This window comes from Microtus ochrogaster, chromosome 2, assembly GCF_000317375.1.
Source record: "Microtus ochrogaster isolate Prairie Vole_2 chromosome 2, MicOch1.0, whole genome shotgun sequence".
Classification (NCBI taxonomy): Eukaryota; Metazoa; Chordata; class Mammalia; order Rodentia; family Cricetidae; genus Microtus; species Microtus ochrogaster.
The window spans coordinates 36,835,780-36,852,790 of record NC_022010.1 but is presented as its reverse complement, the minus strand read 5'-3'; the positions used below and the strand labels follow the sequence as shown (position 1 = coordinate 36,852,790).

Here is a 17,011-nt window from a genome sequence, read left to right as displayed (position 1 = left end):
GGGAAGAGACAGAAATCTTTAATAAATAAATAAATTAAAAAAATAAGCAAACAAAATGAAAATATTCCTAAAAAAGCTTCCCATAAAATGTACAATTTCACTCCGGTAACTTGGTCAGAATCTACACAAGTTTCCAGTAACCTTGGTGTATGTAAATAATAATTAGATCAGAAACACGTGAGTAAGTCTTGAGATTCCCACAAGTTTCCTCTAACATATCATCACATCTCAGAATCAAGTCGTGGTTATGGGTAAGAAATGTACCTAGAAGATACCCCGACATCTGGGTACCTTGCTAGAATCAAATAAGTCTCACAATGATGTACGTATCCACACATAGCAGACCTACTTTCCTCGCTGTCAAGGAGGAGACTACTTTAAAATTAGATATCCTATCCGGAAATAAAGTCTACATAGAGACCCTGCAATAATTACAAAGGAGAAACTAGCCTGTGTTTCTCAGTATGACCACAAGACTTTAAGACAAAAAATTAGGAAATGAACAAAGTTCTTTAGAAAGGGATTATGTAAATTGAGTGAGGTTAAATTTTTCTTTTTGTTCTCATTTTGTTTATTTCTTAAGAGAAAAAACCTTATTCATCTAATTGGTATTCAAATTATGTATTAATATTTAAATTTTTGCTATATATATGTGTGTGTGTGTGTGTGTGTGTGTGTGTGTGTGTGTGTGTGTGTAGTGTTTCTAGCATGTATACAATACACGCATGTGCCTAAGTAGGCCATGAGGACTTAGGTTCTCTGGGACTGAGTTAAAGACAGCTGTGAGTTGCCGTCCTATGTGGGTGAGAGGAATCTTACCTAGTCCTCTAGGCCCTCTGCTATGCTATCTCTCCAGCCCCACATGAGGATTCTTGATAGCTTTCTTTTCTTAACAAAGGCTGGGAAGTCAGCTATTACCATGAAGGAAAAAGCAAAAATCAAAGGTGGATTCCGGTAAGAATGCTAAGATCCAAGGTAAACAGCACAGAGTAGCAACGTGGATATGTTGTGAATTTTGCTTATTATTTCTCAGATAAAACATCAGTTTCAGAGCTACATAGACCAGGAGTCACATATTGCTCAGTCATCAGCTAAAAACCTTCAGCAAATTCTCTCATCTCTCTGTTCTCATCTGGGGAACCTCAACCTCATGTTTCTCATCTGGGAAATACAGTTCAGTGGGTGCTAAGTTCAGGTACCAGGAATCCGGTGTGTTATGGAGCAACAAAACTCCACAAAAAAATGGCAATAAAATGAGCATTTTCATAGGCTAAAAGGATTTTGATGAATACTTGGACAGGCATTTACTCAGATTTAATCATTATATTTTGAATCCATGTAATCCAACACCAGGATATAAGTATGTACAATTATTTATCTTTATAGCCACAAAATATTTTCTTTAAAATGGGGAGAGAAGTGTTTTATTAAGATAAAATAAATTATGCCCATAGGAAGGGTAAAGAAAATACTTGCCATTTAACAAGAAGTAATTCAGTAAAGCCTATTATTAGTGTTGGCATCACCAAAGTTAATAACATCTTATAATTGGTTATTTTCTATTAAGTATCTCTTCTAGACAGGTGTTATTAACCCACTAGTGACTCAGATCTAGGCTTCTAAACTAGAAGGTGCGGTCACTACGGGCCTTTAGAAGTCTGCAGAAATGCTCTCAACTGCTGAGCCATCTCTCCGGCTGCAGGTGTGGATGTTTGATAGTTCTTTATTTTCAGTGTATTTCAGCTATTACTACGAGGGGAGAGAAACAGAACTTCTTTGTAACTAACATCCAACAGGACAGCACATTTCCAAATCAGAGTAAGTAGACGTGAAGGGGAAGCAGAATATCTAAATGTTTGATTAGTCTCACATCCCAAACTTTCACAGACCAATGTGGAAGATTAGCAGAGCAATGCAACATTCCCTATGAAAGTCACATAGTTAGTCTGTGAAATAGAACAACCATCAAAGCATCACAATTGAAATGCATTAGAATTGCATACTTAGAAGCACAGCCATGCAAAATCCAAGTAACACTTTAAAATGTACAGGAAAAAGTTGTGTGACTAAAGCTAGATGGATTTTCCTAATTTTTGTACTTTTAATTGTTTTACAATGGAAACTTTTTACATAATCTATATACCATTTTGATATCTTTAATTTTAGGAAACATGATATTGTTTAACCAATATGCAGAAATACAATGGCCTTACTGTAACATATAAGCGCATCTGCTCCTAGAAAACATCCAGACTTTTAGTGTAAATTCTGCCATCTGATCAACAGTGAATTCTGACAGGCTCCTTCTCACTTAAGAGCCACATACTCGGCACTGTGGAGGAAAATCTACATTAATCCAGGAATTCATCCAAGAGACAGAACTGCAGGAAACAAAGTTTATTCAATAGAATGATACAAATCTGTCCCATTGCAGCCTACATGCAGCTACTCACATATGTTAACTGATGTGCTAACCTTGTCCTGCACCAAATAACTATTTCCACATTACTGCTGTGGAGCTATTTCCAGTAAGCAAAGCAACAAATGTTTGCTGTCCTTCATCAGCGACCCTCCATTAACCATCCTTTGGCAAGCTTCTCCTTCTCCAGCCAGCAGTGCTCACAACGCCTCCACTATCAGTTAAAGGGAGACGGCGTATCAGTCATCAACTGCAGACTGCACCTTCTGCTCAAAGGTTTCCTGGGGCCAGATGCTCAGTTACACTACGGCTGTCTTCGCAGGGTTTTGAGTGCTGTGACAACCCCACAACCAAAAGCAACTGAGGAGGAAAGAGTTTATTTCTTCTTAAAACTCTCAGGTCACACACAGTCCATCACTGAGGAAGTCAGCACAGAAATCTAAGGCAGGTACCTGGAGGCAGAAATGAATACAGAGGCTATGGAGGAGTGTGGCTTACTGTCTTTGTTCCTAATGGCCTGCTCTGGGGTGGCCCCGCCTACAGTGGGCTGGGCCTTCCCCACACATCAAACTCTACTTAAGGAAATGCACAACAGGCCTGCTCAAAGACAAATCTGGTGGAGGCATTTTCTTCCTATTTCTTTTTTCTGTTTTTCTTTTTGGGTTCTTAGAGACAGGGTTTCTCTGTATCGCATATGTTGTCCTGGAATCTGTTCAGTGAACAAGGCTGGCCTAGATCTAAGAGATCTGCCTGCCTCTGCCTTCTGAGTGCTGGCATTAAAGATGGACACTCCCTCTTTCCCAGTGATTTTAGCTGGTGTCAAAGTGACATAAAATTAGCCAGCTGCCTGCATCTTGAATCCTGTACAGAAAGCGGCTGCTTGCATCTTGAACAAAAAGACAAGATGTTCATATACCTTTCAAATGCAGAGAATAGACTTCACTTTTATTGTTCTAAAGTGTGCATGATAGTGTGTGTCCATATTTGTGTATGATCATGTGTGTAAGTGTGTATACAAGGGTGTTAAAGGTTTTGTTTTATTTTAGGTTCTGGAACCAAGACAAAAGCTCTACTACTAAACTACACTGTCACTTGTTACATAAAAGATAAGAATTATTTGAAAGAAGGGCTGACAGGCAGGTCAGTAGCACAGTGTTTGCCTAGCATGTCCAAAGGTCCAATCCCATGGTCCAATCCCCTGCACCAAAAATAAATAAGAATTATTTAGAGACTTAAAAAGGCTAGTATGTATCCTTAGAAATAGAACATTTTTTTTTTCCAGGTAAGATAGTGAACTAGAAGCCATGTCAGAATGAGTGGCTGATCACTGTTGGGAAACAAAGTGAACAGGAATATTTTCTCTTCATCAGCTGCTTCTCCAGTCCCCAGAATCCATTTGCTAAACGCCCCAAGAAAATTTCTCTTCTGCCAGCCTGAAAACTGTGCTCTACCAAGGGAGCTACCTGTTGCTAGGACTGCAACCAAACACATCGCCTCACAAGTGCAGAATCTGGCAAACTCAGACATGCAGTTAATTGCACACTGGGCAAAAGAGCTCTTCCGTGAAATCTACCAAGCAGCACAAGTGTCAATTTATGGAATGTGTCCACAGTGGCTGCTTCCAGAACCATCATTGTGCCCCAACAAGGATGACAAAACCTGGGGAAGCAAACACATGCTCCGAACAATGTTTTAGGCAGCACACAGCTATCCTGGCTGATGGCCCTGCAGGGTCATATCAGTCAGCTATCTCGAACTCACAGTTGTGTCAAGGAGTTCCAAATGAAAACCAAACACAGAAAAAGAGCTGGATTCCAAAAGAGACAAGTATAGGACTGGGAAAAAAATTGCACAGGGTAAAACTCTAACAAGAAAGCAAAAGGAATACATGTTCCTCTTGTAACCCATGCAACTTTTTCTAGAGCACATCATGTACAGGACAAAAATAAAATCTCTACAAATCCATAAATAATGAAGTAATGTCATGTATTCTATCTGACCACAATGAGATAAGACTAGAAACTTCAGGAAATATACTCCCATGGAAACTAAACAAAACACTGGAATGATGAATGGTACACTGAAGAATCAAGAAAGAATTTTTTAAAATTCCTAGAATTAAATAATCTGGTAATGAATCTTAAGTCATTAAAATAACAAAAACAAATCAATCCCAAAAGCAGTAGACAGGCAGAAATAATGAAGATACAGTTGGAAATTATGAAATAGAGATGACATAAATGATAAAAAGAACCAATGGATCAGAGCTGGATCTTTGAAAAGATAACACTGACAAAGGCTTACACAAACCAACCAAAAGAAAGAAAGAAAGAAGGCATAAACTAGAAAAATTAAGAATAAAACAGGAAAAATTAAAAAACACCAAAAAGTATCAAAAAAAATCCTGATAACATACTTTAAAACTTTACATTTCACTAAACTGAAATATTTAAAGGAAATGGGTGGAGATCTATGGAAACTAAACCAAGATGAAGTGAATTTTTTACAAGCAATGAGGTAAAAGCAGTAATAAAACTCTCCCTACCACACAAAGCCCAGGTCTAGATTAATTCAGTACAGAATTCTACTAGACCTTTGGAAAAAAAAAAACTGATATCAATACTCCAAAATTTATTCTTTAAAATAGAAATGGAGGCACACTTCCAAACCCTTTTACAAAGCCAGTATCACCCCATACCAACTTCATAAACAATTATAACACAATCTCTCTAATCAACAAAGATGCAAAAATTGTCAACAAAATACTTGTAAAGCAAATTCAAGTACACATCCAAAAGACCAAGTTAGGGATGTGGGTGTAACTCACATAGCTACTTCATAGACATGGAAACGACCTTTGATACAATAAAACATCCATTTATAATAAAAAAAATATATCCTGGGGAGACCAGGAATACAAGAATCATATCTAAACACAATGATGGTTTCATATCACAAACTAATGACTATCATCATGCATAATTGCAAAAATCAAAGCATTGACACTAAGATCAGAGCTAATGGGACCACTCTATTCACTTCTACTCAACAAACCACATGGATTCCCAGCTACAGAAATAAAATGAGAAGAAAATAAAAGGGATTAGAAATAGAAGAAGTCAAAGTCTATTGCAGATGATAATACTCTATTCATGAGATTCCGAGTTCCCAAAGAAACTCCTAGAACTGAGAAACACCTTCAGCAAAGTGAGCAGATACAAAACTAACAAAAAGACAAAGACAAAATTCACAGAGGGAAAAAAAAAATCAAGAAATCTCATTCACAATACCCTCAATAAAATAAAATAGCCCAACATAGCAAGGAAATGAAAGACCTATAAAGTGAGAACTTTAAAATGTAAGTAAACTGAAGAAAATACAAAATGAATGACCTCTTATCCCTACGAATTGTTAGAATATTATGAAAAGCAAACTACAGATTCAACGCAAATCCATCAAAATTCCAATCACAATTCTTCATAGAAATAAAAAAAACCAACAAACAAATCCAATCTTAACATCCATAGGGAAGCAATGAACATCCAGGCTAGCCAACACTGTCTTGAACAGTATAGTCCCACTGGAGACTCTGCATCCCTGTTTTAAAGCTACACTGCCGCAGTAGTAAAAACATGGCACAGTCACAATCCAGACATACCCACAGATCAAAGAACCCAGATATAAGAACACACACCTGTAGTAATAAAAAACACACACACACACACACACACTGAAGAGGAGATGCAAATGATGCAGGGGAAACTGAGTAGCTACATGTAGACAGAGGAAGCTTGATCCTAATGTTTCATCCTGCAAGAAGATGAGCACACCTGATTACCCTAATGGACGTCTACCCTGCATGCATATTTGACTCTTATTAAAAAGGTAGAAGACTTATCAGTTGTGAGCTATTGCAAAGGACTCGAGTTCAGTTCTCAGCACCTACACCAGGAGACTCCTAACACCGTAACTCCAGTTCTAGAAACACCTGAGGCCTCTGACCTCCAAGGAACCCACATGCATGGCACCTCACCCACACACCGATGCACACATATACACAGAACCAAAAGTAATAAAAATAAGGAAGAAGAGAAAGGGAGACATGAGGAGGAAGACATGAGGTTGGGAGCGGATGTGATAGAGTAGAGGGTTTGAAAAGAGCTGGAAGAGAAGAAGTGGATATGATCAAAATATACTGTATTCATGTAAGAAATTCTCAGATATACTTAGAGCATTTGTGTGTTTAAAGGAGTGCTGATTTTACCTTTTCCACTTAAACTGAATGAGATCATTCTAAAGTACAAATTAAACATAACTAAAGCGAAAACCTTTGAGCTACTTTGATTATGATTTTTCCCCTTCTTTTCATCATTAAACCATTACAAACTTATAAACTGTACATAATTTTTTATCTAAAACTTTCAGAGTTGTTTGCTATTATCTCTCTTTATTTTTAAAAAACTGGTCTGTTAAACTTGAATGTTATTTGTTAATGTCCTTTATCTAAAAATCAACTAAAGGAGGAAAGAGCACACATGAGAACTCAGAGTTAAATGCAGCACCATCTAAAACTGTATTTTCTGTGTCCTCCACAAAGCTGGCACAGAAATTCCTGAATAATGTATGTATTTTACCAGGGTCTCACAAAACTAGCATCAGCCTTTAAACAGATTAGACTATTCCCTGCAACAAACCCAAATAGAAAACTCCTTTAGATATCTCAGAGATGAGAGAATTCATGTAAGGAAAGTAAACATGAGTTAACCCTCGTCCCACCACTACCCGAGTGAGCTCCTGAAAGGATGCTAGGTTGTACCCTAGCAGCATTTCAGTCACCCCAGACCATCCTGTGCGGGAAACAGTTTTCCAGAGAACTATCTAATAGACAAAACTCTAGGATCTAGTCCGCTAGTGGTCTAGTCAACAGAAAGTGGACTGTTCAGAGAATGGGGCAGGCTGGTCTAGGAATAGGTACTTTAAAGGGAGCTCAGGAGACACATGGGAAAGAGGTAGCTCAGGCTGACAGAGAATCACTTCTCGTGCTAAGCTAGGTAGGCCAGGTGTTAGGAATGAAGAAAGCCTCCATCTGCATAGTGAAGACATAAACTCCAAGCAGAGGGCAGAGGTTAGGGCTCACAGAGACAATGCTGGCAAGGGTAGAAAGCAACCAGCCAGCAGCATCACCAGATGGAAAGTCCCACCGCACTGGTACTGAATGCATGAAGCCTCAATCATGTCTAATGTATTTCATAGTGTACACTTTATGTTTCGCTTAATAACTCTGAATTTCAAAATAAATCATGACCCTCAAGACAGTCTTGGTTTCCTTCAGGTTTGACCAGCCAATGAAGCTTTGCATTTACACAGCCAGAAAGGATCTAACAAGGATCCCACCCAATCATCAAACCCCTGGTCTTTCAACAATGCCACTTTCTGTCACCAGCTTTCAATCATCAACCCTACAGAGCTAAAAACAACAAAACATACTCATGGCTCACCGTTCTGACCAGGATGGGTGATGACAACCTTGATCCGGAATGCCTGACAAGAGAGGTTGCCATAAGCCACCTGGAAAGCAAGGGAATAGGCAGCATGCATGGGTCCAGCAGCCTTAGGTGCTGGAGCCCCAAGAGCAAGGGATGGATGATAGGACAGCACAGCAGCCTCGGAGGAAGGAGCAACCTAGAGTCATCGGCCTTTAGAGTCACCAACCAAAAGTAGGGTGTGTTAAGTGCAGGAAGGTACTCTTCAGGCAACCAAAAGAGAAAAATAAACCAACGCAACCACAAAACCTTTGACCTATAATCTGTCTTGTCTGCAAAGTATGTTAGGCCAAGGATGGCACAAAACTGGTGGTAGGAGTAGTCACTAATGTCTGATTTGATTTAAGGCCTACTCTACAAGACAGAATACTTCTATGGTAACCAAAAAGACAGCCCAAAGATGTAGGATAAAACCAAACACTACAGGTACAGGTCTTAAAAAAAAGCATCACTAAATGACACTTAGTGACATTCTGAAATGATTCCTAATGATATTCTGCTATATTGTTCAGTCATCACCAGAGAAGCTTCCTCCAACAGCAAATGGAAACAGATGCAGAGACCCATGGCTAGATATTAAGCAGAGAGTGAGAAAGACATTGAAACACATAATTCTAACTGGGATATCTCTATCAAATCCCTCCACTCAGAACTCAGGGAACCACAAGGAAAAGGAGGCAAAAAGTATGTAAGAGCCAGAGCCAGAGGAGTTGGAGAACAAGAAGAACAAGGCCCACCTTAGAGTAAACTAAGCAAGGCACACATGAACTCAGAGACTGGAGCAGAAAGCACAGGACCTACCTACATTTGCACCAGAGTGTTATTTATTATGGATCTCCAGAGTGTGAGAATGAGTGTGTATCTCCTTCTTGTGCCTGCTCTTGGGACTCTTTTCCTCCTCTCAGTTTGCCAAGTCCAACTTCAAAATGATGATATTGCTTTATCTAACTATATTTTAACCTGCCATGTTTGGTTGGTATTTCTCAGAAGCCTGTTCTTTTCTAACGAGAAAGAGAAAGGAGGTGGGCCTGGAAGACAGGAGAGGTAGGCAAGAGCTGGGAGGAGAAGAAGGGGAAACTATAATCAGAATATATTAGGAAAGAATCTATTTTCAATAAAAGGAAAGAACAACAAAAAAAGAATGGGTTGCACATACAATACAGAACAGTTTAAAATTATGAAGCCAGACAGCAGACATCTGGGGAAACAAAAGAAGCAGACCCCAACTTAGAATCCAGCTATCACTGACAAAACAAGAAACGTTTTGTAGGCAGAGCCAGAATGTGACCTATAAATGAAGACAAGGACACTTTCTAAAAGAGCTGCTAGCCCAGATTTGAGCACAAATGGGAACAAGCAGAGCCTTAATTGAGTTCTTCTCAATCTTTCCCTACTTCATTTCCCAGTGTCCTCAAAGTTAGAGAATGTGATTCTTAAAGTAAATTGTGAGTTCTCTAAGGTAAGGAAAGAAGACTGAGTAAGCTGTGAACACAGACAGAGGACAGGGCAGCACAGACTGATGCTGTTCACACTTTACCATATGCATGGTTAGAGCAAACCGAGGAACATTAACCCCAGCTTGAAGACTCCTTAAAAAAGACAAAGCAAAAAAGCCCAGTGGTGACCTCACTAGCTATCTGTCATATCTGTCACTAAGGAGCTTCCTGGGGATTACAAACATCAATCAGATATAAAGCTTAAAGCTTTCAAGGTTTGGTGGCACATTGGTCTAGGTACACTTCTGACTGAGTCTCTGAAGTAGCACTTCATCTATGCAAATGCACATAAAAGACTGTGAAGACAGCCAATTACTCAAGCAATAAGCTAAAAAAAATGAGAAACTTATTTTAAAAGTTGGATCTCTTGGGACTAGCTACTAGGTTTGAGGCTCAGTGGTAGAATGTTTGCTATCAAAGTAAAATGACACTAGTAACTGAAATATCACAATATTTATCTTAGGCAAGTTCCACTGAGCAAAATTTAAAAGTTATCTTTTGTTTGTGATTGATGAGGTACGAGACAGCAACATTTAAAAAGGTTACATAGAGGTATTTAATAATGTTGTGTACAATGCTGTGATATTAGACAAAGATTTAAAACTGACTTCATTTGTAAATTGGATGTCTTAAAGATGCATGTATAGAGAATTGTCCAAGCTCAATAAGAAGTCTAATTACAAAAATCAGCAAACTTGTAAATAGACTCTACAGCTCTTCACAGCCATATACTAAGAAGAATGATATTTCATCCTATATAAATCATAACTCAATGAACTCCACTGAAGGAAAAGAAAGAAGAGGAAGTACTATGTAAACAAGTACTGTGTAAAAAGCAAGGTTTTCATGACACTATGCTCACCAGCTACCTGGTATACACACCTTCATGTTTGTGTGAATGTGTTTTAAATGAAATTGTCTCAAAAAGAACAGTTCTTATTTGTCACCTTTAAAAAGAATAGTATCTGAGCACTCCTTTATATTAGTTTCTTATTTCAAACATCTGAATATAAAACCAATTACCCTTTGTAGGTCTTATCAAAGATCTAGGTGTCCTAATAGTCTATTTATGAAGCAAGGACATCTTTAAATGTGTCACCAGTTAAAAAAAATCCTTCATCTAATGGCACTAACAGTGCTTTTGGTCACTGAAGCAAAATTCATTTATCTGGAAAATCTACACAGGAAGGAAAGAAAAACTAGGAACCATGATTTCTTTTGAGTTTACTTCCCTAAGAAGTTTAATTTTAGACAGCTTAACATTAACCTTTTCATGAAAGCTAAGTATACAAGAAAAACAAGCATTTTTTTTCCAAGTAGAAAAACACTGAGGCAGGAGTGTGACTTCCAGGAATCCATGGAATAAGTTATTTGCTCAAACAAGAGAGTAGGGAACCCTGATTGCTCTTCAAGCTGATAAGGGAGAGGGACTTGATCGGGGGAGGGGGAGGGAAGAGGAGGCAGAAATCCTTAATAAATAAATAAATTTAAAAAAAAAAGAAAAAAAATGTTTAGCTAAAAAAAAAAATAAAGCCCATGAAGCGTCATGGAAAATATTATCCCCAAAGTAACTCCTCAGAAAAATCCCCGAGACAGTCTTACTATTCACGATTCTCACTCTACTCTTAAACACACTAATAGTACATGAAGCACTTCAGAAGTCATACTTACCTATCCACACAGCAATTGGAAGACGAAAAGGGGACAGGAAAGGAGGGAAGACTGAACCAGCAACAAATCCCACTAAGAACCTCACTTGTAGCTGGGCAGTGGTGGTGCACGCCTTTAATTCCAGCACTCGGGAGGCAGACGCAGGATGATCTCTGTGAGTTCCTGGCCAGCATGGTCTACAAGAGCTAGTTTCAGAACACGCTTCAAAGGTACAGAGAAACCCTGCCTTAAAAAACCAAAACCAAACAAACAAAAAAAGAAAACAAAACCTCACTTGTTTAGCACGATGCCCATCTCTGCTCCCTGCATTTTCATAATAAAAAGGAATACTTTGCCAACAGAAATAGTTTGTAGTGTTTTCTACTCTATCTTTTTAAAAATGGCAGTGAACTTCATCTTTTCTAAATGGCAATTATACTCTCTTTACATGAGGATTGTGGGGTTTGTGTGTGTGTGCGTGTGTTTGTTGTTTTCTACTTTAAAACAACTTGTCCATTTGGGGGAAATGCACTTATTATTTCAAGAAACTATTACTTACCTGCACAGTACAATAAAGGGACAGGCTTTTACCTCTTTGAGCTAGAGGTACTTTTAGAACACATATGATGGTAAAAGTGTACAGGTTTGTTTTGGTTCTGACAAAGTGTCTCTTATGTGTAGCTCAAGATTGCCTCAGATTTATAATCCCCCTGCCTGTTGAGATTACAAACACAGCACAAACAGTTAAATCTGAGGGTTCTGTAGAACAACTCCACACATTATAAACTGCAGTCTAGATCTCAGCCATTCAGCCCAAGGCATCTGTACTATGCAACTACCCTCATACCTTATATGGCAATGAGCAGACTGTTTTAGAAAATCTGTATCTAGAGACTAGAGATGGCTCAGAGGTTAAAAGCACTGAGTGTCCTTCCAGCTGCCTTGTATTCAATTTCTAGAACCCACATGGCAGCTTATAACCACCTGTAATGCCAGTTCCAGGTGTTGCAACACCACCTCCTGTGCTCCACAGCCACCAAACACCCACATAGTGCAGACATACGTGCAGTCTAAACACCCAAATATTAGAGTTAAAAAAATTTATTTTTGTAAAAATCTGTCTATACAGTTCCCAAATTGTATCACACCACTTTGTACTTTAAGAAAATAATGATTTTAGTATATTTTTATTCCAATATTATTTTCAAAGCCAGAATATAAAACAAGAAATTTCTTCTTTTGTATGTCTTACATGTTTATCAGATGAATTCTACTTACAAGATATATATTCACATAAATATGTGTGTATGTAGATGTGTGTCCTTATAAACTCAATGATGGCATTACTGGTATGTGCTAGAATTAAAAGGAACTATGTCTTTAAAAGCATATAGTCTGAGGAGGAATCTAAAAGAGTTATGGTATAGACAGAATTCTAAACCAGACAAGGAACATGTAAAATATGTGCACTCACTCAAGTTACTCACTCATTCACATATTCATATATTACCTGCATAATTTCTGGCTCCATGAAAGCCATGAATGTAGATGTGGAGAATACAGTGAGGTAAATAAAATATTTCAAAGAGTCGTAATCAGAATCTCATTAAAAATCATCACAATCTGCTGTGGAAATTTGAAGAAAAGGAAAGGAAAACTTTCTCTGCAACCAGACAAATGCTGATACCACATCAGCTGCCCAGAGAGCACGCATTAAGTGTTGGATCTCTGGAGCTACTAGGTAATTTACTGGGGCAGGCATTATTTTATCTTCCTCTTGAAGTTCTGAAGTTACAGTATTAATTTACCCCACTGTGCCACCTGGGAGTCTCAGATTGAAAATCAACCAGCATTTTCTAGGTATGACTATTTGTATAGCTATTTCTAAAACTATACAGAATTTTATCTTTTATTATAAAAATAATTGGCTTGAAAACAGGGCCTATACTGTAAAAACAAGTCACTCCTGTGTGCACTGATTTTAAACGTCAGCCATGCTGCTACTTGCAGGCACACAATGGGATGGAGGGTGCAGATTATTAAAGCTGTGGCAAATGATCAGCCTTGCCATCTAAACAATAGGAACACAAAACAAGATTTGGCAGACCACTAGAAGAAAAGACACATTTTCCACCACATAGGATGTTCCAAATATACGTTGACTATGAGATAGGAGTGTATGGACATTTAAACGACTTAACTCTGTTCACCTGTATAAACTCAGTCGTCCTTGTTTCCTAATTTGCTTTTGAAAGAGTATGAACATCCCGACTGTGTGTGTGTAAAGGGCCTGACAGAAGCTCTGACCTCCATAAAAACCAAAGAGGCAAACATTACATGTTAACCTAGGAAATAATTCATGGAAGTATTATGGGACCCTGATATCTGTTCTTGATGCATCCGTTTCAAAGTGTTCTACATTCTCTTAGAGAAAGGACAGTAAGAAAAGGCCACATTTACATCTTGCCAGACTCCACTGGAACCAAACCACCCCATGACATCAGATGTAACTGTACATAAAGCCACCAAGGTTTAAAATCCAAAGAAAAGTGGAAAACACAGAGACAGATATCTCTTTAATGACATTCAAAAACCTGAGCCAAAATATTAAGCAAAGTGCGACTAAGACCCTTGGAGTTTTAGGATGGCACAGTGTCAGGGCACACTCTGCTCCACCGTGGGCACCGTCGGGTTCTCTTTAATTAGGGGGAAGATATTGTTGGGTGGTAACTGGGCCATAATTAAGCATTATATGAGAGAAAGATACAAGTTATTAGACTTGAATACTTCACAGACCAAAATCTCCCCACTGTGAGGGTGCCCCTAATAAACCTACCTGTCCTTTGATGATCTTAGAACCAGAGAAGCCAGGTCTTGCCAAGGAAAGCGACTCCAACAGCTTCCGACCCTTCAAAGTGAACTAGTATCAAATTCTAATCTAACAAGGGCACCTGAAGGGAGCCCCACTATATTTTCTTATCAGTTTATCAGAGTATGTAAACAGGGATGCCAAGCATGTTCTCCAAAATGAAAACCAATTTGAATGTACCCAGACTCTTGGTGTTTGGGAATGGGAAACAGTTTTAGATGGCAAGTGTGAACTCAGACACTAGCAGGACTTAGGCCTGTCTTGGTAAGAAATCAGAAGACCTCAGGCTTACAAAACATCACAAACATAAAGTGCTTGCCAGGTCACTGACACAAGAGGAACGGTTGGGGAAGGGGGAAGGCACAGCACCAGGGGGCTGAAGCTTTGTGTGTCAGGCTTTGTTTGAACTCCAACTCTCACTCTCCGCCACACCCACAAACAAAGAGAGTACTACCAAGGCTTTCTCCTCAGCCACAAAACCAGCCAACACACATGTACACAAAACCCATATCTAAAAGCAGGAGACAGCCTGGAAGAGACAAACTCTACAACAGGTCTCCTGGTAGAGAACCAGTTTGTCTTCCCCATCGTTCAGCTTCTTAGCCTGGGTGAACTAAAAAAAATATAAATTAATTAAAAAAAAAAAAACTTAATAACCAAAGTCAAGCCAGTAACCTAAATAACGGAAAAATGCTAACACTAAAAGCTTAGCCTGAGGACATTATTACCCTTTAGAAACAAAGGACTAGATCCAAACCAGCTACAATTAGAACTATGGGCCACCGAGCTCCCTTTAACTGAAAGGCAGAGGCAGCTAAGCAGTCACTAAGAGGCTTGGGATTTCTAGGTTGGCCTGAGCAAGACCATTTGCGTCACATTAAGTTAGCAAGGAAACCTAAAGTCCGAAAGAAAGCAAATTCCTTAGTTTTCATTTCCACACTCCCCAGGGTTGACCACAGGTCCCAGAAGAAACCAATGGGATCCACAACAAAGGCCCAGCGAACTTCTGCCTTTACCATAGCACACCTAAACATTCTGGGATTTGACATGCTTAAGTCTGGAACTTCCTAAGACTGGAGAGCCAACGACTGAAGTTAAGATGAGCCAGTAACCAAAACAATTTTTTAAAAAATGTTAGGCCCGAGGGCATGTGATGAAGGCTTTCTGCAGTGCTCGGCCTGGCCAGGACTAGGCAATCTTATTTTCCTGGACTTCAATGTGGGAGTCATGAAAAATGAGGGTTATGAGACTCCCCACCCTTTCCATTCTGGTCTTTATTAAAAAAGAAGGGAGAGGGTGATGCTTACGGGGGACTTGGGGTCCATCCATTTAAGGCAATGCCAAGCTTACAACCCTTTGGAAGGTGAGAAAGAGCCAGCCAGACACTGTGGTAGAAGGGAGAAGGGAGGAGAATAAAAAGGGAGAGAAGGAAGGAGGGAGGAAGTAGAGGACAGAAAGGAGGGAGAAGAGGGAAGCAGAAAGAGCAGAAGGAGAGGGTCATGTTTCAAAACAAAGGCTCCATTCCGAACGCCCCCTGGCCCTGGCCAGGCTGGCTGGGCTGTGGTTTCTACCACACTAAGCGTCCATTGGACAGAACCGGGCCGCGGTCCCGGCCGTGGAACCTCCCGCAGCCTCTGGCGGCCCAGGCTGGGTCTCCGCACGCGTGGCCGGCCCCGCGACCCACGCAGACCCGCTCCCCGGGACCCGCGATCGAAGCCCGGCCTACCTTCCTTCACGCCCGGCAGCTTGGACTGATCCACACTCACGTCTGCCATGGCGCCTGCTCGGCTTCGGGCGGCCGCACGGAGGAGACCTCAGCGAACGCACGCCCACCCCGCGGGCCGGCCGCAGCCCCCCGCGCACCCGGGCCCGCTCTACGCCCAAATTCCCCCCGGGCCGGAAATGCACCGGAGTCCAGTACGGAGGGAGAGAGGAGACAGAAAGGCGGCGGCGGCAGCGGTGGCGGCGGCGGCGAGGGGCGGGAGCTGTAGGGCTCCACCGCACGCACGGGCGTGCGAGCCAGACAGCCTCCTCCTCCTCGCTTTTGTGGCTGCCGCGCCCAGACCCGGCCGCAGATCTGTGTCCTAGAGGAAGGGACCGATGGCTGCACCTGCCAGACCGACCTGATAGGACCTGTCTAAGAACCTGAGATTGAGACTTCTGTAAAATTATTACTGAGTACCAAGCAGGCTCTCTTGTATCCAGGGTTGGAGCATATATATGTATTTATGGACCTTTAAAAGGGGGAACAACACATTCAATTAAAGCACACCGAATTAATAAAATTCTGGGCCCTTCTGGAAAAAGAGTGTTCACAAGCAGCCGGGAGAAGTCAGTCACAGTCGTTCAGTAATAACCAATCCATGTCTACCAAATCTAATGTGCGGTATTGGGGTGGAGAGATTATGACAGAGACTTCTATCTGGCTTCCCACCTTGCCAACATGCCACACATTGGTCTGCAATCCTGACATTTGTGCTTCCCTGGAACAGGCGAGCTTTCCTGTGGATATCATTTCCCATGGGCACAGCGTGGGACTTCCCTTTAGGAACTGACTCTTCTTCTTAAGGGGACATTCCTGTCCTAAACTCATGTCATCACTGCTCTTATCTTCCAGTCCTTTAGTCCAGGAGCCATGCATGTTTATTAAAGAATGGGTGTGAGACCAAATAGGGTGGAGCAGACTGCTTCCCTGGGTTTGCTACACAAAGGGCAGGGTGGCAAATTAGTATTCTGTTTCCTGAGTGAGACTCTCACTAGCAGACAATGAAACTAAACTAAAGGTAAGCAGAGATAAAAAAAAAAAAGCAAAGAAAAGGACACTTTCTCATGGAAACACAGAGCGAAACAATTCCTCCTCAGAGCTTCCAGGTTTGCTAGCGGGATTGCTGGACTCTAATCTTGTCCCAGCCTCTGTCTTCTCAAAGTTTACTAGGTCGCTTCAGTGACTGGCCTGAGCTGGTGTTCTATCTCAGCTCAGAATCCTAGTGTGAGAGATCAGGAGGAAGTGGTGCGGTTTGAACTTGACATTAAA

The 17,011-nt window shown here is 40.5% G+C and overlaps 1 protein-coding gene across 2 annotated transcripts in view; it reads right to left on the bottom strand.

The window, feature by feature from the left end:
* The window catches only part of Ccdc50 (coiled-coil domain containing 50), a 56,894-nt gene extending 40,946 nt beyond the window's left edge, over positions 1-15,948 (bottom strand). The window contains exon 1 of one of the 2 annotated variants that reach the window (XM_013351558.2): positions 15,704-15,948. In XM_013351558.2, the coding sequence (XP_013207012.1) occupies positions 15,704-15,752 (49 nt within the window). In that variant the 5' untranslated portion in view covers positions 15,753-15,948. The remainder of the gene's footprint in view (positions 1-15,703) is intronic. The other variant, XM_005344781.3, reaches the window with a different exon arrangement.
* Positions 15,949-17,011: the final 1,063 nt, after the last annotated feature.